The 22213-nt window shown below is 47.2% G+C and overlaps 1 protein-coding gene across 1 annotated transcript in view; it reads left to right on the top strand.

Annotated features, from left to right (window-relative positions):
• The window catches only part of CRACDL (CRACD like), a 76982-nt gene that overhangs the window by 45040 nt on the left and 9729 nt on the right, over positions 1-22213 (top strand). Inside the window, exon 7 of the mRNA XM_024242468.3 lies at positions 1286-3038. Coding sequence (XP_024098236.2) covers positions 1286-3038 — 1753 coding nt within the window. The remainder of the gene's footprint in view (positions 1-1285; positions 3039-22213) is intronic.

Here is a 22213-nt window from a genome sequence, read left to right as displayed (position 1 = left end):
TTGGCAAGAGTTTGCTTAGGTATTGTCACAAACATCCCAGGCATCCTATATTCTATTAGCAAGCAGATGCCATGAAAAATGTTAAAATAATAACAAACAGCAAGAAGAAAAACCTATTGCAAACATACCCTGTCACAGTTCCTGCTTTAGAAAAGGGGAAGGAGAGAGCAATAGCCTGGGTGACTCTTGGTGTCTAATATCACAAACTTTCTAAAAAGATCAGTCTCTACACCATCAACCTTTTGGTCATTTCCACATGTTACTTTTGAATGATTCTTGGTTACCTGGAGCTCCTTTCCTTCCCAAGAGAGCAGGAACTGACTTTGTGACAAAAGGAGGAAGTTGGACTGGAATCTGAATTCTAGAGGTCTTTCAGAAGACTATCACAAGGCAGCGTATGTTTGCCAAGCCAGTAGGGCTTCAGGAGGCCAGAGAAGGGGGGAATCTTAAACTGCATAGAGTGGGAGAGTTTGAAACAGTCCTTGGGGGCCCTGGTAGAGTATCTTGGAGGTTGGGGGCAGGGGGGTGGGGGAGAGTGGGGAGGTGACAGTCACTCAGACCAAGTGTCTGGCACAGTGTTGAGGGCTTGGTTTGACCTGAGTAGGGAGTGGAAGAAACGGCTTAAGACCAGAGAATCTAGGACTTTAAATTTAGCTGAAAATTTTGGTTTTATCCTATAAGCCATGGTTAGCTATTGGCATGATATGAGCCATCTTTTAGGAAAACCAGTCTGGCTTTACTATGAGGGTACATTCCTGAAGTGTTGACATGGGAGACTGCCTGGGAGGAACACAGGGCCATAGAGTCCCAGCTGTTCAGCTCCACCACCTGCTTGCCCAGGCTTGAACAAGGTATTGGCCTCTCTGAGCTCCTGGCTCTCAAGTGCAAAAAGGGACTCATCATCCCTTCCTCACTGGGATGAATGGAAGATTAAATGAAATAACAAGTGTGGGAGCACAGAGCATAGCAGACACTGGCTGCTGTTGGTCGCCTTCCCTTGGCGTTACTCTAGTCCACTGGTTTTGAGGCTCTGCCAGAGGAGCTGTAGACATTTACTTTGGAGGCATATCTGCCATTGTCCTGATAAACTTGTGAGCCAAAGTAGACCAGTAGGATACAGACTGAGAAAAGACACGCATGGGTACATGCCTACTTAAGTGCCAGCTTTATAGTGCTGCTATCACTGCTATCACTAAACCATTATAAGCCTTGAAGAAAGTGGGGAGGTGACAGGCTTCCTGGAATTTGCTATAGCGACGATGCTTTTTATCTTTATTTCTCTCAGCGCGCTCAGTCTGAATCCCTGAGCGACCTGACGTGCACCCCAGAGGAGGAGGAAAACGAGGAGAAGCCACTTTTGGAAGTCAGCCCAGAAGAAAGCCCCAGCTCTGGGCAGCAGGATGTGGTGCCAGACAGAGGCCCTGAGCCTGGGCCACCAGCGCCCTTGCCGCCACCCGGAGGGGTCCGTGCCAGACGCGCCCGCCTGCAGCACTGCTCGGCGCTCACGGCCAGCATGGAGGAGGCGGGCGCCCCCGGGGAGGACCCCTCAAGCCGCCCGGCCACCCCGGAGCTCGCCGAGCCCGAGTCGGCCCCCACCCTCCGCGTGGAGCCCCCGTCCCCGCCGGAGGGCCCCCCGAATCCCGGTCCTGACGGCGGAAAGCAGGATGGAGAGGCGCCCCCCGCAGGCCCGTGTGCCCCGGCCACGGACAAGGCGGAGGAGGCGGTCTGTGCTCCTGAAGACGTCGCGAGCCCGTTTCCCACCGCCATCCCTGAAGGGGACACGACGCCCCCCGAGACTGACCCCGCCGCCACCTCAGAGGCGCCCTCTGCTCCCGACGGGCCAGAACACAGTGTCCCGAAGGAAGCGGAGCCGACGCCGCCCGTGCTCCCAGATGAGAAGAAGGGGCCCCCAGGGCTGGCGCACGAGCCCGAGAGAGGAGGGGAGACCGAGCCCGAGAGAGGAGCGGGGACCGAGCCCGAGAGAGGAGCGGGGACCGAGCCCGAGAGAGGAGCGGGGACCGAGCCCGAGAGAGGAGCGGGGACCGAACCCGAGAGAATTGGGACCGAGCCCTCCGCGGCGCCCGCCCCGAGCCCGCCGCCGCCCAAGAGCTGCCTGAAGCACCGGCCCGCGGCCCCCAGCGAGGGCCCCGCCGCGTCCCCGCCGCTTGCCGCCGCGGAGTCTCCCCCGGTGGAGCCCTGCCCCGGTTCCCTCGACGCAGAGGCCGCCGCCCTGGAGCGCCCCAAGGCCGAGCGGGCTGAGGCGCCACCGGCGGGCGCCGAGAGGGCGGCGCCAGAGCGGAAGGCAGAGAGGGGCGGTGCCGAACTGCGAGGCGCGAAGAAGTTCTCGGTGTCCTCGTGCCGAGCGCGGCCTCGTCCGGGCGTCTCCCGTCCGCTGGAACGGGCCAGCGGCCGCCTGCCCCTCGCGAGGAGCAGCCCGGTCTGGAGGAGCGAGGCGGCTCTTGACGACCTCCAGGGTCTCCCCGAGCCCCAGCACGCGAAACCTGGCCCTCGGAAGCCGAATGAGTGCGGCCCTCAGGACTCGGGGGACAGGGCGGCCAGCCCGGCCGGGCCGCGCAAGAGCCCCCAGGAGGCGGCCGCCGCGCCCGGCACGAGAGAACCCTGCCCAGCCGCCCAGGAGCCGGCCCCGAGTGAGGACAGAAACCCCTTCCCCGTCAAGCTCCGGTCCACCTCCCTCTCGCTCAAATACAGGGATGGCGCCTCTCAGGAGGCGAAGGGTGTGAAGAGGTACAGTGCCGAGGTCCGGTTAGAAAGGTCGCTGACCGTGCTTCCGAAGGAGGAGAAGTGTCCCTTCGGGACGGCCCCCGCCCTTCGAGGCGCCAGGGCCCCCAGCGACCAAGGAAAGGGGAAGGCCCGCCCCCCCGAGCCGCTCAGCTCCAAGCCGCCCCTGCCCCGGAAGCCGCTTCTGCAGAGCTTCACGCTCCCGCACCAGCCCGCGCCCCCCGACGCCGGCCCGGGAGAGCGGGACCCCAGGAAGGAGCCCAGGACGGCGGAGAAAAGGCCGCTGCGCAGGGGAGCTGGTAAGAGCCTGCCGAGGGTGCGGGAAGGGCAGGGCCTGGGGAGATCCACATCCACTGGCACATCTTGCTGGACACTCGCCAAATGCTCCTGGTAAGGGGAATTGGAAGGAGTCAGAATTCCCGCTAACATCATGTCTGATCTAGAGCAAGCTTGTCCAACTCGCGGCCTGGGCCCGGGGCGGCTTTGAATGTGGCCCAACAGGAATTCGTAAACTTTCTTAAAACATTGGGACTGTTTGCGATTTTTTTTTTAAGCTCATCAGCTGTCCTTAGTGTTAGTGTATTTTATGTGTGGCCCAAAGCAATTCTTCCAGTGTGGCCCAGGGAAGCCAAAAGATTGGACACCCCCAATCTAGAGTAAGGAATAGACCGGCCTCCGTAGCTCATGCCTGTAATCCCATCACTTTGGGAGGATAAGCCCAGGAGTTCAACACCAACCTGGGCAACATAGTGAGACCTCGTTCTACAAAAAATTTTAAAACTAGCCAGGCGTGGTAATGCGCGCCTGTAGTCCCAGCTACTTGGGAGGCCGAAATAGGATTGCTTGAGCCCAGGAGTTCAAGGCTGCAGTGAGCTATGATGGTGCCATGCACTCCAGCCTGGGTGACAGAGTGAGACCCTGTCTGTTTTAAAAAGAGAGAGAGAAAATAAGGAATAAAGAGTAGAAAAGGGAAAATAAATACCAGGATTTTGCATAAGTACAGAGAAGTCAAGTGTGTAGACATGAGATAAAGAGAAATGTAAAAACTGATTTTGATAGGACTCTCAGCGAATCCCTCAAATTCTTCTCCCACTTTTGACCTGAGAAACTCAGCAAAGTCCAAATCCCAGGACATGTGTACTCATTTTGATGCAGGTTCTTTCAGGGCCTAAGCTATTTCTTGGCTATAAATGAAACATACTCCTCTATCAGGGTCTTTCTGACCTTTTCCTCCAAGAAAGAATTTCCTCCTGCTTCATAATCAAGTTCACGTGGCCCAGCTGCAACATGGAAAGTATTCCATATATTGGAATCACAAGTCTGTATAAAACGTAAGTCTCTCAAGAGGTTCAACATTTACTTGCTGTCCTGAAAGGGAGATTGTGTTAAGATTGAGGCAGAACGTAAGAATATTTGAAAGCAGCTGTCTTTTGAAATGAGCAGAGACAAAGTAGATGACCTTTCTCTGTCTTTGACATTTGTCACTTCTTATAGTGTTTCAGATGAAATGAGAAATCTGTTGAAAATGTGTATTTGCAGCAGAGCTAAAGAATCTTTCATTGCTGGGTTTTTTGTTGTTTTTGTTGTTGTTTGTTTTTGAGACTCCGTCTCACTCTGTTGCCCAGGCTGGAATGCAGTGGTACGATCTTGGCTCACTGCAACCTCCACCTGCCGGGTTCAAGTGATTCTCCTGCCTCAGCCTCCCGAGTAGCTGGGATTACAGGCACGCACGATACTACGCCCGGCTAATTTTTTTATATTTTTGGTAGAGACGAGGTTTCACCATGTTGGCCAGTCTGGTCTCGAACTCCTGACCTCAAGTGATCCGCCCGCCTCAGCCTCCCAAAGTGCTGGGATTACAGACGTGAGCCACCACGCCTGGCCTGCTGGTTTTTTAAATTAATGGAAATCTGTGAACCAGAAAATGAAACTACACAAATAAGTTGTGTGTGCATGTGATGGGGGCCCTAGGGAGAAGTTTTCCATGACAAATTTTGTTTTTTAAAAATGTTTTGGCCCGGCGTGGTGGCTCACACTTGTAATCCCAGCACTTTGGGAGGCCGAGGCAGGCAGATCACAAGGTCAGGAGTTCAAGACCAGCCTGGCCAACATGGTGAAACCCCATCTCTACTAAAAATACAAAAATTAGCCAGGCGTGGTGGCACACACCTCTAATCCCAGCTACTCAGGAGGCTGAGGCAGGAGAATCGCTTGAACCCAGGAGGTGGAGGTTGCAGTGAGCCGAGATCACGCCACTGCAGTCCAGCCTGGGTGACAGAGCAAGATTCCATCTCAAAAAAAAATTTCAAAAAAAAGAATGTTTCAGGCTACTCAAGCACTGCATTGTGGGACAGAGAGGAAATAGAACCTGGTAGCTCTTTTAGGGAATCCTGCGCCCTAAGAGGAAGATGCATACATAGGAAGAAAATTAGCTCATACAAAACAATGTGAAAACAGTTCCAAAATAGCCTAATCTTTTCTGGCTCTTTTACAGTGCTTTAAATTCCAAAGGTGACACACAAGGATTCAGAGTTCCAAAGAGCCCACACATGTGGCCTTCCCAATCTGAAGGCCCCTTGGCACAGCCGTGATTTTGTGTTGCTGCTGCCACTGCAGTAGGATAATCAGTGCGGGAATTTGGAGGAAGTTCAAGCCGTCACTGACGATCCACTCTGCAGATTTCCATTGAGGTTATTGAAGCTATAGTAGAGTGATTCAAAAAGCCATTGAAGTAGCAAGGGAGGAAGGAGTTGCTCTCTGTGCACATGAAACCTTGACCTTCATGGCCTAGAATTGAAAATGTCTCTCAAGAGCTTGCTAAATGAATGGAACTTAAAAACAGAATAGCAAGCTCATGGTCAGATCTGGAAAAGAAGCTTCAGAGGGCAATGCTTTGCCCGTTATTTATATGTAAGTTCTCAACCTAAGCCAGGCTTTCTTCACTATAAAATGCCTGGGATAATCTGTAAAGACCTTGTGTATTTTTCTTTGATTTATAAAATGTAATAGAGTATTTGTTTATTAACAGCTTTGCTTATATAGTAGAAGAGAATTGTCTCATCCATCTAAGTTTAATCACATTCGCTAAAGCCATAGAAATGACAGAGTTAGATGAATTCCAAAGCAAAAGAAGAATCTAGGTTACTTTATGGGTATGGTTAATGATACTCATTTTAACACAGAGGGAAGGAATTACCCACATTCTATAGGGAAGCAACTCTGGGGGCAGAGGCAGTGGTACTGGAAAGACAGGTACCAGGACAGGCTGGGCCTGCTGCCTGATCCTACCTTGAACTTGATGGGCTGTCTCATGCTGACCAGAGCAGAATCTCAGGGTCTGTGCTTTCAGACCCCAGCAGCGAAGCTGCCCCCACACTTTCCCCAGATGCCAAATCTGTTTCTGCTTTCATTGATTATTATCACTTCTACTATTATCATTCTCATTGCTCCCAAATTATATTAGCTAGAAGCAATTCAGTTCATATAAAACATACAGATAATGAAAGTTTTAATAACAATATCACTGTTTCCAGAAAGACCTAGTATTTGCTGTTGTGTTGGCAAATACCTTGCCCACAGCTCCCAGATAGTCTGCCACCTCCCCCGTCCTCCCTCCAGGGCATGTACAGTAAAGTTGGATGATTGAAGTGTTCCAGATGACTCGGCTTTGGGCACTCAAACTGCTTTGTCCCCAGCACCTGGTTTATTCCTCCTCCTCTCTTCCACACCTTGTTTTCCTTCTTTGAAGGAATGGAGGGACGCTTCAGCAGAAGGAGTAGGGAAGGATGCAATGGCGGTTGGTTGTAATAAACAGGAGTCTGGCTTGCCGAAGGGGCTGAGCCTCACAGGGGCTGTGCTGGAGTGGTTACTGCAAGCTTAGTATGTGTCTGTGCTCCTTGAGGCAGAGGAGCCCTGTTTATAGGCCTGGTTTATAATTTGCTGATCTGTCCTAGGAAGTAAATGGCCCAGGGTTATCAGCCTTGTTCATTTGTGCAGAACATTATGCATCCTCCTGTTGGTTCAATCCATCCCAGAGTCTAAATTACAGGTCATAAAGCAGCTTCTGCACGCAGGATTAGAATGAGAACAAAGGAGTTAGAGAATATTGTATGGAAAAATTGCAAAACACAGAAAGTATGTAGAAAAAAAAATCACTCCTAAGTCGACTCTCCTTCTAGTCTGTCTTGTTTCTGGGTATGAGATTCATTTTTTTACAAAGTCATGTTCACATGTTGGTGTTTTGGAAGGTAGCACAAGAAACCACCCTTCTCACCTGGAGACCTCATTTGATAACCAGCATTGGCTAATCTGAGCTTGATTCCTCCAGACAGGATTGGTGACAGAGTAACACACTACGGTCTCTGACCCTCTTTTTCTAGACTCCAGTACTCACTCATTCATGCATTCTTTTTTCCAACAAATATTTAATGTCCTCCTGCCGTGCAGGCTCTTTCTTGGCCCCAAAAGATGGGAAGAGCACAGGGGACTGACCGTCAGAGTTTATTGCACAGAGAAGGCAGGTGGTAGCTGGATGCCGGAGGAGTGTAGACAGCCATTTTCTGGCCCACCTTGTCTTTGTATGTCACAGCCATTTTCTGAAGGAAATGAACTGAAAGAGACTGTCATCCTTTTTTAATGACACAGTTCAGGTATATTCAAATTCATTTGGGTTAGAACACAAGTTGTGGGGGGTTTTATTGGCATCACGCTAAAAATATATTCCTATCTCTTGAATTTTTAAAATTTCATTTTATTGTGATATGAACACAACATGAGATTGACCCTCTTAACAAATTTTTAAATGTACAATGCAGTATTGTTGTCTGTAGGTACAATGTTGTAGAGCAGATCTCTAGAACGTACTCTTCTTAACATAACTGAAACTTTATAAACATTGATGAATAGCCCCCAATTTCCCTCTCCCCTGCCCAGCTCCTAATGACCACCTTTCCGCTCTTCAATTTTGTATGAATTTGACTATTTTAGATTTCACATAGAAATGTGATCATGTAATACTTGTCCTTCTGTGACTGGCTGATTTCACTTAGCATAATGTCCTCAAGGTTCATTCATGTTGCTGCAAGTACAGAATTCCCTTCCTTTTTAAGGCTGAATAATATTCCATTATAGGTATACACCGCATTTGCTTTATCCATTTGTTTGTCCAAACACATTTAGGCTGTTTCCACATCTTGGCTGTTGTGAATAGTGCCTCAGTGAACAGGGAGTGTTAATATCTCTGAGATTCTGATTTCAGTTCTTTTGGATATGTACCCACACATGTCTTGAATTCTTAAAGAAAACCAACTTTGCTCACATTGCCATTTTTTTTTAGTCTTGCCCTTCCTTTCACAGTCCCTTCTGAGCAAGTGTCATCAACACTGTAACCTCTGTTTCCCTGCCTTTCCTCTGCTCCTCAACCATGTGTGTCTTATCCTTGCATGTCACCTAGTACAAAGCGACCTCTCCTCATTTCCCCTTATGCAAGACACATCACAGATTCCCACCTGTTTCCTGGAGTTCTTGCTTCCCTTGACTTCTTGGGCCACAGCAATCAGCCACCTACCCATCTGATGAGCAGCCCTGACTTGACACTTCAGCATTCATAATTCCATTTGTCAGTGCCACCTCCAGCACAGTTCTCTTTCCTTCTCAGTACTCCATCTACCCAGATACTCAAGCCAGAAACCTCAGCATTATTACAAATATCTTTATATGAACAATCCTGAGAGGCCTAAAAACGATAGTAAAATCACCTTGTAATCCTGCTGCTTTAAAAATGACATAAAAAGGGACTTGCTGTTCTGACCAAGATGGAATAAACACTTACCACCCCATCTCTCCCACTGATACAACATAAAACCCTATACAGAATGCATAAAGTGAGCACCAGAGGACTCTGAAAGGTAGGTAAGAGGAGCTGGTAGCCGGAGGAGATAGATCAGGACCTGAGTGGTGACTCCATAGCAAGTGTGAGCAGTGAAGTAGCACCTCTGCGCTCTGCTACTGGTGGTATCAACAACCCCCGCAGGCCAGAGCTCCTGGGACTTTCCTAGCCCAGATCCTACTGTACCCCCCACCACCAGCCCCTATGGGACAGAGCTTGTTGGACAGCCCTGACCCTACTCCAAGTGAACACCAGCAACTAAGCAGCAAATCCCTCTTGGCGGCAGCATCCCTGCAGGGTGGAGTTCTTTCTATTGTCTCATCCCTATGCCAGGCAAATGCCAACAACAAGCTGAAACTACTTGCCCTGGTGGCAGTGGCAGTGATGTCCCTTGTGAGGCACAACTCTTAATTCTTTCAGTCCTAATCTTGGGTCATCAGTGAAGTGGCCCACCCCTCACCCCTGCTGAAGATGGTAGCAATACCCTCTGCAGGGCAACGGTCCTTTAGCCCTTCCAGCCCCGCTCCAAGTATGCACCAGCCTAGAGCACTCCAAGTGAGTACTTGCCTCTCCCCACAGCAGCTCCTATGGGTCACAGCTCTTTTGACTCTTTAGACATTACCCCCAGAGAAACCCAATAATGAAGCTATACCCCCACGTTAGCCCAGACAGCAGTGACAGGTATGGTGGCTGGGGGTCCTGCAGGCCCCTTTCCCTTGCGACTCTGTCCTGAGGTGGTCCCAGTCACAAGAAGGTGCTACAGTGCAGAGAGGCTAAACCTTGGCTTTCTAGCCGTAGAACCTTGAGGAGTGGAGATTACAGAAAGGAGACATCTGAGTTACATATCCTGATGTTAGATATCCTGAGTTAAATGTGTATATGAAGTTCTGGGCTCATCCCTGAGCTGCACATGCGTAAAACTGACTAGAATAAGCACAGCAAAACCTTTTGAGAATTTTAATAGGACCAAGTCTCAGCATAATATTCAAAATCTGTAGGATATGAACCAAAATTATCCAACATACAAAGAACCAGGAAAGCCTAAAAAATTCTCAAGGAAAAAGGCAATCAACAAATGCCAACCCTGAGAGGATTCAAATGTTGGAATTATTAGACAAAGACTTTAAAGCAACTATTATGCCACATTCTAAGAAGTAAAAATAAGTACTTTGGAATTAATGGAAAGATAGAAATTCTTTGTAAAAAAAAATAGAAGCTATAAAGATAGAAATTTTAGAATTGGAAAAGCTGGAGTGGCTATATATTCATATCACACAAAGAAGACTTCAGAAAAAGGACAATTATTAGTAATAAAATGGAACATTATATAATGATAATTTCAGTAATATTGGTGAATCAAGAATGCATAAGAGTACTAAATGTGTGTGTCCCTATCAACAGAGCTTCAAAATACATGAAGCAAAAACTTGGTAGTACTGAAAGGAAAAATAAATAAATCCATAGTAAGATGTAGAGACTTTAGCACTCCTCTGTCAGTAGTCAAGAAGAGTAGCAGGTAGAAAATCAGGAAGGATATTTCAATTAGGTCAAGTTGGTTGAACATCATCATCAACCAACTTGACCTAATTGATATTTATAGAACAGCCCACCAGCCACAGCAGAATACATGTTCTTTTCAAGTGCACATGGGACATTCATGAAGGTAGACCATATTCTAGGTCACTAAATAGCCCTTATTAAATTTGAAAGAATTGAAATTATTCAAAGCTTGTTCTCTGCCCTTAATGAATTAAATAAGAATTTGGTAACATCTGAAAAATATCTGGAAAGAAATATGAAAAAGATCATCAACTATTTGAAATTAAACACTACACCACTATATAATCCATGGGTCAAAGAGGATGTCTCAAGGGAAATTAGAACACTGAATTAAAATGAAAATACAACATATCAAAATTTGTGGAATGCAGATAAACTGGTACTTAGGGAAACTCAACATTAAATTATATTAGAAAGAAAAAATGTTTCAAAGCAGTAATTTAAGCTTCCACTTTAAGGAACTAGAAAAAGAAAAGCAAACTAAACTCAAAGCAAGAAGGAAAAAAATAATAAACATAAGGGCAAACATAAATGAAAATATAAAAATAATAGAAAAAAATTAATGAAACCAAAAGATGATTCTTCAAAATAGCCAATAAAGTTGATTTAAAAACTGAGGGAAAAAAGACACAAATTACAAACATTATGGAGTGCCACTGCTGACTCCATAGACATTAAAATGATAATAAGGGAATACTGTGAACAATTCTATGCACATAAATTTGACAAATGAGAAGAAAAGGGCCAATTCCTTGAAAGACACAAACTATCAAACTTAAAAAATAGCATGAATGGTCCTGTATCTGTTAAAGTGATCAAATCTGTAGGTAAAAACCTTCCAGAAAACTCCATTTTCATGTGGTTTGACTGGTGATTTCTACCAAGTATTTAAAGAAGAAATAACACCAATTATACAAAATCTCATGCAAAACTAAGGGGAAACATTTCCCGACCCATTTTATGAGGCCAGCATGATTGTAATACTGGAATTAAAGACAATACAGAAAACTATAGACTCTCTGTATACTACACTAAATTCAGAGATACTATATTTTCTCTTTTTTTTTCCTAAAATTTTTATAGTTTTCATTTTACATTTAAGTCCATGACCCCTTTTGAGTTAATTTTGTATATGATGTGAGACTTAGGTCAAGGTTCATACTTTTGCCTATGAATATTCCTATGCTTCAGGACCATTGGTTGTGATGTACAATTTAGTATGCTATAGTATCTCTGAATTTAGATGCAAATTTTTTTTTTTTTTTAAGACAGAGTTTTGCTCTTGTTGCCCAGGCTGGAGTGCAATGACTCAATCTTGGCTCACTGCAACCTCCATCTGCCAGGTTCAAGCAATTCTCCTGCCTCAGCCTCCCAAGTAGCTAGGATTACAGGCACCCACCACCACACCTGGCCAATTTTTTGTATTTTTAGTGAAGACGGGGTTTCACCATGTTGGTCAAGCTGGTCTCAAACTCCTGACCTCAGGTGATCCACCCGCCTCAGCCTCCCAAAGTCCTGGGATTACAGGCATGAGCCACTGTGCCTGGCCTAGATGCAAAATTCTTAACAAAATATTATCAAATTGTACATCACAACCAAATGGTCCTGAAGCATAGGAACATTCATAGGCAAAAGTATGAACCTTGACCTAAGTCTCACATCATATACAAAATTAACTCAAAAGGGGTCATGGACTTAAATGTAAAATGAAAACTATAAAACTTTTAGAAAAAATATGAGAAAATATTTGGGATATAGGGCTAGGCAAAGACATCTTAGACTTGTCATCAAAGCATCCAAAAGTGGAAAATTTGATGAATTGGACATTATTAAAATTAATAACTTTTGCTTTGCAAAAGACCTATTTAAGAGCCTGAAAAGACAAACTACAAACTGCAAGAAAAGATAGGCAAACCACATATCCAATAAAGGACCAGTATTTAGAATATATAAAGTATTCTCTAAAGTCAATAGTAAAAAAAAAAAGAAAAAAAAAATTAGAAAACAGGCAAAAGACAGGAACAGACATTTCACCAGAGAAAGTGTACAGATGGCAAATAAGCACCTGAAAATGTGCTTACCATCATTAGCCATTAGGGAAACACAAAACCATAATGAGATACCATTACGTAACTATTAAAATGACCAAAACAAAAAATACTGATAATACCATTGTGCTGGTGAGGATGTGGAGAAAATGCAGTTCTCATTGGAGTGTTATCTCTATGGCTGATGGGAATACAAAATGGCACAGTCACTTTGGAAAACAGTTTGGCAATTTCTTATAAAATTAAAAATATGCTTATGATCCAGCAATTCCACTTTAGGTATTTATCCTAGATAAATGGAAATGTACATTCCCACAAAAGTCACACATTAACGTCTACGACAGCATTATTCAAAATCACCAAAAACCAGCCAGGTGCAGTGGCTCACGCTTGTAATCCCAGCACTTTGGGAGGCCAAGGTGGGTGGATCACTTGAGTCCAGGAGTTCAAGACCAGCATGGCCAACATGGTGAAACCCTGTGTATACTAAAAATAAAAAATTAACTGGGTGTGGTGGTGCACACCTGTAGTCCCAGCAACTTGGGAGGCTGAGGCAGGAGAATCGCTTGAACCCAGGAGGTGGAGGTTGCAGTGAGCAGAGATTGTGCCACTGCATTTCAGCCTGGGTGACAGAGCAACACTGTCTCAAAAGTAAAAATATAAATGACATAATCACCCAAAACTGGAAACAACCCACATGTAACTCAGCTGGTGAATGGGTAAACAAACTGTGGTACATCCATATGATTAAAAACTACTTAGCCATCAAAAGGAATGAACCCTCAATATGCACAGTAACCTGAATTGTGCATGCTCAGTGAATAAAGCCAGTCTTTCGAAATTGCAAACTGAATTATTGCATTTCTATGACATTTGGAAGAGGCAAAAATATATGGACAGAGAACAAATAGATCAGTAGTTGCCAGGGGTTGGGGGTAGGAGGAGAGTCTGGTTACATAGGGGAAGGAAGAAGGAATTCTTCAGGGTGTTGATATTCTGTATCCTGTTTGTGACAGTTGTTATAAGAAGCTAAACGTGTTAAAACTCAGAACTGTGCAACCAAAGGGTGAATTTTACTATATATAAATGTAAGAATAATTTTCTTTCTTTTTTTTTTTTTTTTTTTGAGATGGAGTCTCGCTCTGTCACCAGGCTGGAGTGCAGTGGCGCGATCTTGGCTCACTGCAGCCTCCGCCTCCCGGATTCAAGCAATTCTCCTGCCTCAGCCTCCCGAGTAGCTGGGACTACAGGCGCACCACCACACCTAGCTAATTTTTTTGTATTTTTAGGAGAGACAGGGTTTCACCATGTTGGCCAGGATGGTCTATCTCCTGACCTCTTGATCTGCCCACCTCGGCCTCCCAAAGTGCTGGGATTGCAGGCATGAGCCACCATGCCCGGCCAGAATAATTTTCAAATACAAAAAAAAAGGGATAGTGGCCTCCTGCCCACCCCTTTCTGAACCTCTTTAATCCCACTCCCCAGGGGGAACCGCACTACCAGATTCATCGTGTTTCCCTTGAATACTGCAGTCATAACCACAGCAAGATGGGCATGCAGATCTAGGCACGTGGATCCTTTTATTTTAATCACAAAAATGCTGTACATCTTGGCTTGCACTTTCACTCCACAGTAAAGCATGGGCATCTTTTTTTTTTTTTACAGAGTGAACTGCCTCACCTCTTTCTTTTTAAGGGCTACACTGTATGTGTTCTGTATTTTATTTAACTGTTCCCCTCCTGAGGAACATTCCGCTTGTTTAAGCTTTTTTCCCTCTTGCTGACAGTGCTGCAGTAATCATTCTTGTCCATTTTAATCCCTATGTATTTACACGGTTGTTTCTCTATGATAGATTCCTAAAAGTGGATTTTCAGGTTCTAAGATTATGTGCACTTTTAATAGACAACTTTAAATTACCCTCCATAAAGGTTGTGCTGGTTTACACTTCTTCCAGCAGAATAGAGACTATTTCTCCACCCCCTCATCAACACTAAGTGTCATCAGTGTTTTTTTTCCTCCAGTCTGATGGATGAAAAATGCCAGTCGTGATGTTCACCTTGGTCAGCAAGTTCTGGTCATCCTAATGTGCAGCGTCTTTATCCTCCCACGTCCCCATGCCAGCCTCATCTTTAACCTGACACCTACAGTACCTCCTCCCTCCAACTCTCTTCTTACCCTTTCTTCCCAGGTGGTGGGTGGAACCATGGAGCTTTCCTCTTTAAAATTTGCAATGCTTTCCCATTATATTTAGAATAAAATTCAAACTCCTAGAGAAGGCATTTAAGGCTTTTTAGATTCTGGCCAAAACAAACATTTCTGCCTCTCTAAGTTTGCCATTTCACTCCCTCCGACGTCTCCTGCAGCCCCGCCCCGATACCAGCTCCCTGGCACTCTGTACACACCCCTGCCCATATTGAGTGTACTTCACCCAACCCCTGAACTAGATCCTGAGCCCTTGAGAACTTCCAGGGTTTTTCTTCCTCTGTTGAGCACCCATACCCATGCCCTGGGGTTCCTAGCCTGCAGTAGGTGATCCTTGGACCAGGCTGTGTCTGCATGACCAGGTGCTGGGATGAGGGAGCAAGGCAGGGGCTGGGTGGTAAGATTGAAGAGTGTGGATCTGTGGGGTTTACTCTGAGGAGCACCTCTCAGGGGCTGTGGGATTCTGAGCAAGATGAGTCTTGTAAACTCTTGAGTCTTAATTTCCTCCTTTATATAATGAGGTTATTCGTAATAACAGCATATAGGGCAGCAAAGGCATTTTAACTGCAAAATGTGATACAGTTTCATAGAGTACAGTCATACTTTCCTAAACATGTACTAAAATATTCTCATCTCAGCTGCACAGAATGCTGTGTGAGAATGGGATTCTCGTTGTCCCAGTTTTGGTTAAGGCACCAATGCAGAGATGTAAGATACCAGAAAGCATGTGTGCAGGATCTGTGGAGTCACCAACCACTCACCACCCCCACCCTCAGAATATACGGACAGTGGGGAGGAATAAAGCGGATTTGCAAAACACTTTTTGTGGAGAGCACATGTAGTCCTGTGAGCGCAGAGGAAACTTCCCTCATGCAGTCTGCAAGGGTGGCTTCCATGGGACTTCTTAGAAGCTGGACAGGTGTGCCCTGCAGTTGGGAGACATGAAGGATTGCTGCTGGACACAGACCACCTGTGGGCATGGGGCAGACAGGACCACCACGTGACCCACCTGTGCTCCCAGAGCCCCACCTGAGGAGCCAGCCAAGAGGACAAGGGGACAATGAGAAGAGGTCACAACCAGAGTCCCAGTGGTGGCTGAGAATCCCCCAGTGTCAGTTTCAAGTGTCTGCCAGGCCCAAGCAGGACAAAACCTTGTAAGGCTCCAGAGAGTCCTGCTGATCTCCCTACTCTCCTTCTTCCGCAGCTCTCAGCCCTCGGGAAAGGAGTCCCCACCCCAACTCAGACACCCTGCATTCAGGAGTCATAACCTGACTTCGCCCAGAGGCTACACATTTTAATTACTGAATTAAAACTGATTATAACAAAAGTGACCATGGTGACTGCTGGGACCTGAGAAGGACTGGGAAGGTGCTGGAAGTCTTACAGTCTCTACCTGGGAGGGGGGACCATGGGAGACCAGGATTGGGCAGTGCTTTTCTCTCTCTAGAACCTGCAGGTGCAGCGCTCTGGTTCCTGCACAGGTGCAGCCCACCTCCCAGGAGCAGATGAGCAGCGCCACCCATCCCCTGCAGCTGCACTGGTGCCATTTCAGAGGGCCGGCTTCAGTGCTTTCTCCACGGCAGCCATTAACCTTATGTGGGGGCGCTGAGACCCTCTGTGCACTCACCCCAGGGCTGAGGAGAGAAATAGGTTTGAAGAAGAGAAGACGGTGTCTTCATGACAAGTAGGAAGTGTCCCAGGCCCCTCTGAGCAGGGCCAAGGGTGTGGCAGGAGGTGAGGTCTGAGGTGGCAACAGTGTGGACCCATAGCATGGGCAGCCCTGGGGGTAGATGTCCTGGGGACCAGGGGCACTGGCTGGTTAAAAGAAACATCTACCAGAGCCTGGGGGCAGGGGGCAGATGTCAGCCCAGTTCTCAAGAACTGGGTCATCTGGTCAGCTGGGCACTGTTGTCCCCAGAAAGGGGACAACATACTGTGAGCTCTCTCTTCAGGGTTTCTTTGGGCGGAAGCTCAGAGCAGCATCAAGATCAGCGGTTGGCAAGGCTGGCTGCAACTTGCGGTCACCTGGGAGTACACCCCCACAGATTTGGTGGACCTGCCCAGGATGAATCCCAGACAGTGGGAGTGGTAAAGGCTGCCCAGGTGGTTCTAATGTGTGGCCAATGTTGAGATACTGGGCCCTAGGACAGCAGTGCTTCTCAAACTTAGGAGTGCTTATGAATCTGCTTAAGGTGATGCTTCCCACCCAGTACGTCTGGAATGATGGCAGCACTGCTGGTCCATGGACGACACTTGGAGTGGTGAGGCTCCAGGTCTGTGTTCTCTAACACAGAGCCAGTAGCTGCACGTGGCTGTTTAAATGTAAATGTAAGCGAAATTAAAATGCAGTTCCTCAGTCACAGCAGCCACATTTCAAGAGCTCAGGAGCCACGTATGACTGGTTGACAGCACAGAGGGCATTTCCATCATTATACAAAGTTTTACTGGGCAGCACTGTTTCAGGGCTGTCATTAGCAAATAGCATCTTGCTGAGACCCTGTAAAGGTTGTGCTTTTCCCAAAAATGGCTTGGGTGTCAAGGCACCATAATACTTCACCTTTCTGCCTGTATGTCTGCCTCCCTCTATCAGCTTCTTGAAGTCGGGGTCTGCAGCGGATTTACCCTCTCAGTAAATGGGTAAATAATAACAACAATAGCTAACATATAGTGAGCACTTACTAAGTGCCAAGTATTACGTTAAATGCTTTACGTGTTAATTTTCAACAACAATTCTATTTAGTAAATAAGAAAAGAAACTTAGGTTAAAGAACTTGCACAAAGGCATGGAGCCAGTAAACTGTGAAGGAGAGGTGGAGGCTGCATAGACTCACTGCAGCCCACGCTCCCCAGTGTCATGCTGCACTGCATTTCTCAGCTGGGGCAGGCGTGGGCCCCAGCAGACATTGGCAGTGCCTGGAGACATATTTGATTGACACTGCTGTGGTAGGATGGGGAGGGACGGTATACCAGCATCTAGCAGGTAGAGATGCTGAGCATCCTACAGTGCACAGGACAGTTCCCACAACAAAGACCTATCCACCCCAAAATGTCAGCAGTGCCAAGGCTAAGTAACTGTTGTTTGCCACTCAATGAATAAGTTAAAATGGGGAGGAAGTGGTTTTATAGGACAGTCATGAGGTCATACCTCTTAGTAAGAGATGGTATGTGATGTAGTGAATGAAGATTAGCGATCAAGAGGTCTGTGTTCAAATCCCAGCTTTGTTACATACTGGCCAAGTGACCTTGGACAAGTCACTTTATTCCATAAGACTCTGTGGTCCCATATCCAAAATGGGGATTGAAAATATCCTTACATTGCAAGGAGGGCTGTGAGGGTCATTATGAATATGATACTGCTCTGAAGACGAAGATGGAATAAACCTTAGCTGTGAACATTTCTTTGGTCGGGAGAAATTTCCCTACCTGACTAGTGGTGAGTGAAGGAGGGCCCAGATGTAATAGAGAAAGGGAAATCTGAGCTCCAAGGACAATGACCACCCCTGGAATGGATTACTGACTCTTCTGTTGGCCACCCTAGACAGTTCTTGTAGAATTCTAGCAGTTCCTGGAGATCTGAGGTGGGGAGACAAGGAATCTAAGGTGAGGCGTTTGTGTACATTTCAAAGTGTAAGTAGAATAATTTTTCACCTTTTTCTCAATCATGTGCTCTAGCTCAAAGTTATTTTTAAATAACAGTGCCTTTCCCTGCCTATATCCTTGTGAGGTCCCAGTTATATCAGCTGGTTGGGAGCGGAGACCAGCTGTCTCTGTGGAGGTAGACTGGTCATTGCCTCCTGCCGAGAGGCTAGCTTTATTTGCACAGACGGTGGCAGTTTAGCAAGTGTGCTTTCAGTCCAGCTCCTCCACTGACAACTCTGTGCCCTTGAGCCCGGCCCTGGCTCCCCGGGGTCTCCACTATGAGATGTGGAGGTTGGACCAGGCCACCCTGGGATGTCTGCCAGCCTTGACGTGCCAAGTGCTGGGCAGCTGTCCCAGAAGTCAGGAAAAGAGCCTGGTAAGGCATCTGCCCCTTGGGGTGCCCCCAATACACATGGCTGGCCAGATTCCTGGCCTCACTCCACACACCCAAACTGTGACTCATGATTGTTTCTTCTTTATGAATGCCTTCTCACAGATGTTACCTGTGAGCAATAGATCCCCAAAGCAGATATAGTTGGGGCTCTAACAACCAAAGCAGACCCCAGGGCCCCGTTTGGGAAAAACTCACATCAGTTTCTACTATGGGGACCTGAGCAAACTCCTGCCCTGGGACAAGGACCGACACTCACCCCACCCCATGATGAATATGCTACCATATGAGGCCCTCGTAAGTAAATGCTGCCACTGGGAGACTCTCTGACTCCCTCAGCCTTTTCACCGGGGAAGACGGCCCCTCCGGGCCCTCACTCCCTCGCCTTTTATGATAGAAGCGTGCTAGCAGGGCTGTTAAAGCAGCAGTGGCTTTTATCTTTCTGCCATGTGGAGTTGAAGCTTGCGTGAAAAGAGATATGTAGGCCAGGGGAAGGCGGGTTTCTGAGCATCAGTTGGGAAATTCAAAGCACAGAAAGCCTGGCCTGGGAAAGCAGGAGAGCCGGCTGAGGAGCCCTTGGCAGTGCCTCCTGACCTGGGAGTCAGGTAAGGGATGAGGGCAGTTTGGCCCTGGCAGCCCCATGCTGGTGGCTGGGAAAGAAGCTCCCAGAAACAGTGTCCTTCTGTTTGCCCCTAGGCTGCAAAGTGAGTCTGTGTGGAGTCAGATCCTCTGTACTTGCTGAGTTGTGCAATTCCACTTAGGAGAGGAAGTGGAGCAAGAGGAGGGGAGGCTCTGGAGGGTGGAGGAGGAGGGAGATTGTGTGGATGAGGGGAGGCAGTGGTTAGAAAAGGCAAAGGGGGTGAGGCCCTAGGGGGAGGGTGCACTTGAAGCTGTGGGGTAGTGAAGCGGTGGAAAGGGTCTGCTGGTGAGGGCATCCGGGGCACCTTGCTTAATCGCAGTGTGGAAACAGCTCTGGGTGCAAACTTGCCTCATTTCTCTATGTGCACAGGGAGCTAGGCTCTTCTTCCTGGTCACTCTCAAGCACCTAGTGACTCCTGTCTTAGGGGGGTTTTGTTATTTGTGTGCTTTTACTTCTAATTGAAGAATAATATGCATACAGAGAAGTGCACAGATCCTATGTGTGTAGCTCAGTGCATTTCCAGACTGAATACATCAGACCAAGAAACAGAATGAGACCAGCACCCCAGAGGCCCTGCCGTGTCCCCTTTCAGCAGGCTCTGGAACTCATTCCTGATTGTGGACCATGGTGGCTGTCAGAAGATCCTCTGGTCCTGATGGCTTTTGCAGGAGAGTCTGTCTCCATGCACTGGAGAGAAAGATTCAAAAAATCCTTCCTGTCTAGACTCAGCACCTTCCCCAGGGCCTGGCACCTGGTGGGCACTCGCCAGGTCCAGTCCATTCTCATTGTCTAAGGAAGTTATGCTCTGAAAAGTCACTGCAAGCTAACTTATCAAGTACTGCGCCACTGCTTCTGGAGGAAATGCAAGGTTAGCTTCCTGTGTGTCTCCTGCCACAGCATCAATAGATCAACACATAACCTTGTTTTAGGTGTAATTCTGTTTAAAGATGCTTTATTTAGTATATATTGTTGACGCATTGACACCGAACACACAGCCAACAGCACTGTAACTCATGCCTGAATGAAGCTTATCTGACACACACATTATCTCCATTGGGCATATCACAGCCTCCTTGGGCTTAGGAACATTAGACAGCACATCAGCACTCCACTTGGCAGCCTAACCAGCAGAATCACCAAGAAAACCCAGTGCCCCAAAATGTGACACTGAGTAGACTACAAAAAAGATACTGTATACGGTGTAAGAGCTAAAACAATAAGGCGGCGCATCACTGCTTCACCTCAGCTGGGAACTTGCACATTGGGAAACTCAAATTTTTTGCTGCCCTGCACATGTCTGCAAATGACCATGCCAACACCATGCATATTGATTTTGGGATTACAAATGTATTTTGGCGAGTAGGCGAATTCTCAAATACGGAGTCAGCTCACAGCAATGATTGACTCTATTTGTTGAATGAGGAGAGGAAGGAATGGCGGTAAGCTTAACTTGAGGTGGAACTGGGACACAGCACCGTCTCCTGTCATTAACAGTGGGGGCCTGCCCTGTGAAAAGCTCTTGCTCAGTCTCAAAATGCTCAGCACGGTTTTGAGAAGAAGACTTGGTTGAGCATTACCACCCTGAGTTCCACAGTGAGATCACACAGCCTGGCTCTGGGACGGATCTGATGACGAGCGACTGTAGACTTTGCCAGCATGTATTGATCAGAAGCAGCCTGTGAGTCAAGTCTGACAACAGATCAATAAATGGCTTTTAAAAAGCAAAACCCCTCAAGTTGTTTATCTAGGAAGCCTGACAAACCCTGCAGCAGTGGTGTGGCCCCATGTGTCCCCAGGGCCTGGGGCCCACCTCTGCCCCGTAAGTCTTCTTAGTGTCCGTAGACAGGTCCCATTTCCACCAGGTCAACCAGGGCTGTGGCAGTGGACCTGGAGGGCAGGCAGAGCAGAGGACCGCTGCTCTATTTGTTGAAGCAACGAGGCACAGTGACTGTTCTAGCATCAGCTGGCTGTGAGAAACGGCGATGATGCATCCACTTTAGATCCGAAGTCTTAGCAAACTCAGGCCTCTTTTCCACAGAGAATGTTGTGAAGACCTGGGAATGAGCTGTTGATGTGCATTTTTAGGATGACAGCATAACGGAGAAAATTGGAAGTAGTATATGCCAAAGTATGAAGTGTTCACACAGCTCCCTTGGGTTGCTGATTTACGGGAAGCTTTTTTCTCCTTTATACTTTTATCTACTTTCTAAATCTGTACAATATGCTTGTGTACTTCTATGAACAAGAAAGAAATGTTATGAAAAGAAAAAATTTCTTAAAAATTGCTGCATCAGGCCGGGTGCAGTGGCTCACACCCGTAATCCCAGCACTTTGGGAGGCAGAGGTGAGAAGATCATTTGAAACCAGCCTGGGTGACATAGCGAGACCCCATCTCTACAAAAATTAATTTTAAAAAAATTAGCCAGGCATGGCTGGGCGCAGTGGCTCATGCCTGTAATCCCAGCACTTTGGGAGGCCGAGGCGGGTGGATCACGAGGTCAGGAGATCGAGACCATCCTGGCTAACATGGTGAAACACCGTCTCTACTAAAAAATACAAAAAATTAGCCAGGTGTGATGGCGCACACCTGTAGTCCCAGCTACTCGGGAGGCTGAGGCAAGGGAATCGCTTGAACCCGGGAGGCAGAGCTTGCAGTGAACTGGATTGCACCACTGCACTCCAGCCTGGGCAACAGAGCGAGACTGCATCTCAAAAAAAAAAAATTAGCCAGGCATGTGGCTTGCACCTTAGTCCCAGCTACTCGGGAGGCTGAAAAAGTTGCTGCTTCAGAAAGGACACCGTATACCAAATTTTTCAGAGGCCTGGAAACCTTGTTGCCTTACCTTAAGGCAGAGCCTCTGCTTTATATCCTCGGCCAAAAGGCAAGCAACCTGGGAATTTACATTGTCCTACAGCTGATTGCCTCTCAGGAGACTGTCCTTGACAGCCCTCAGCTTCCAGACTTAACAGCTGCGTCCCTAGTGTCATACGGGCTGTGGTCCACCATTGGAGTCCTACCCTGGCCCCCTCAACTGGTCATAACAGAAGTTCTTCTGAAGGAAAAAACAATACCTTAAGGCTGAATTTTAATAAGCACTAAAAGGACT

Source organism: Pongo abelii, chromosome 12 (assembly GCF_028885655.2).
Source record: "Pongo abelii isolate AG06213 chromosome 12, NHGRI_mPonAbe1-v2.0_pri, whole genome shotgun sequence".
In the NCBI taxonomy this organism is placed as follows: domain Eukaryota; kingdom Metazoa; phylum Chordata; class Mammalia; order Primates; family Hominidae; genus Pongo; species Pongo abelii.
This window is presented reverse-complemented; position numbering and strand designations above follow the sequence as displayed.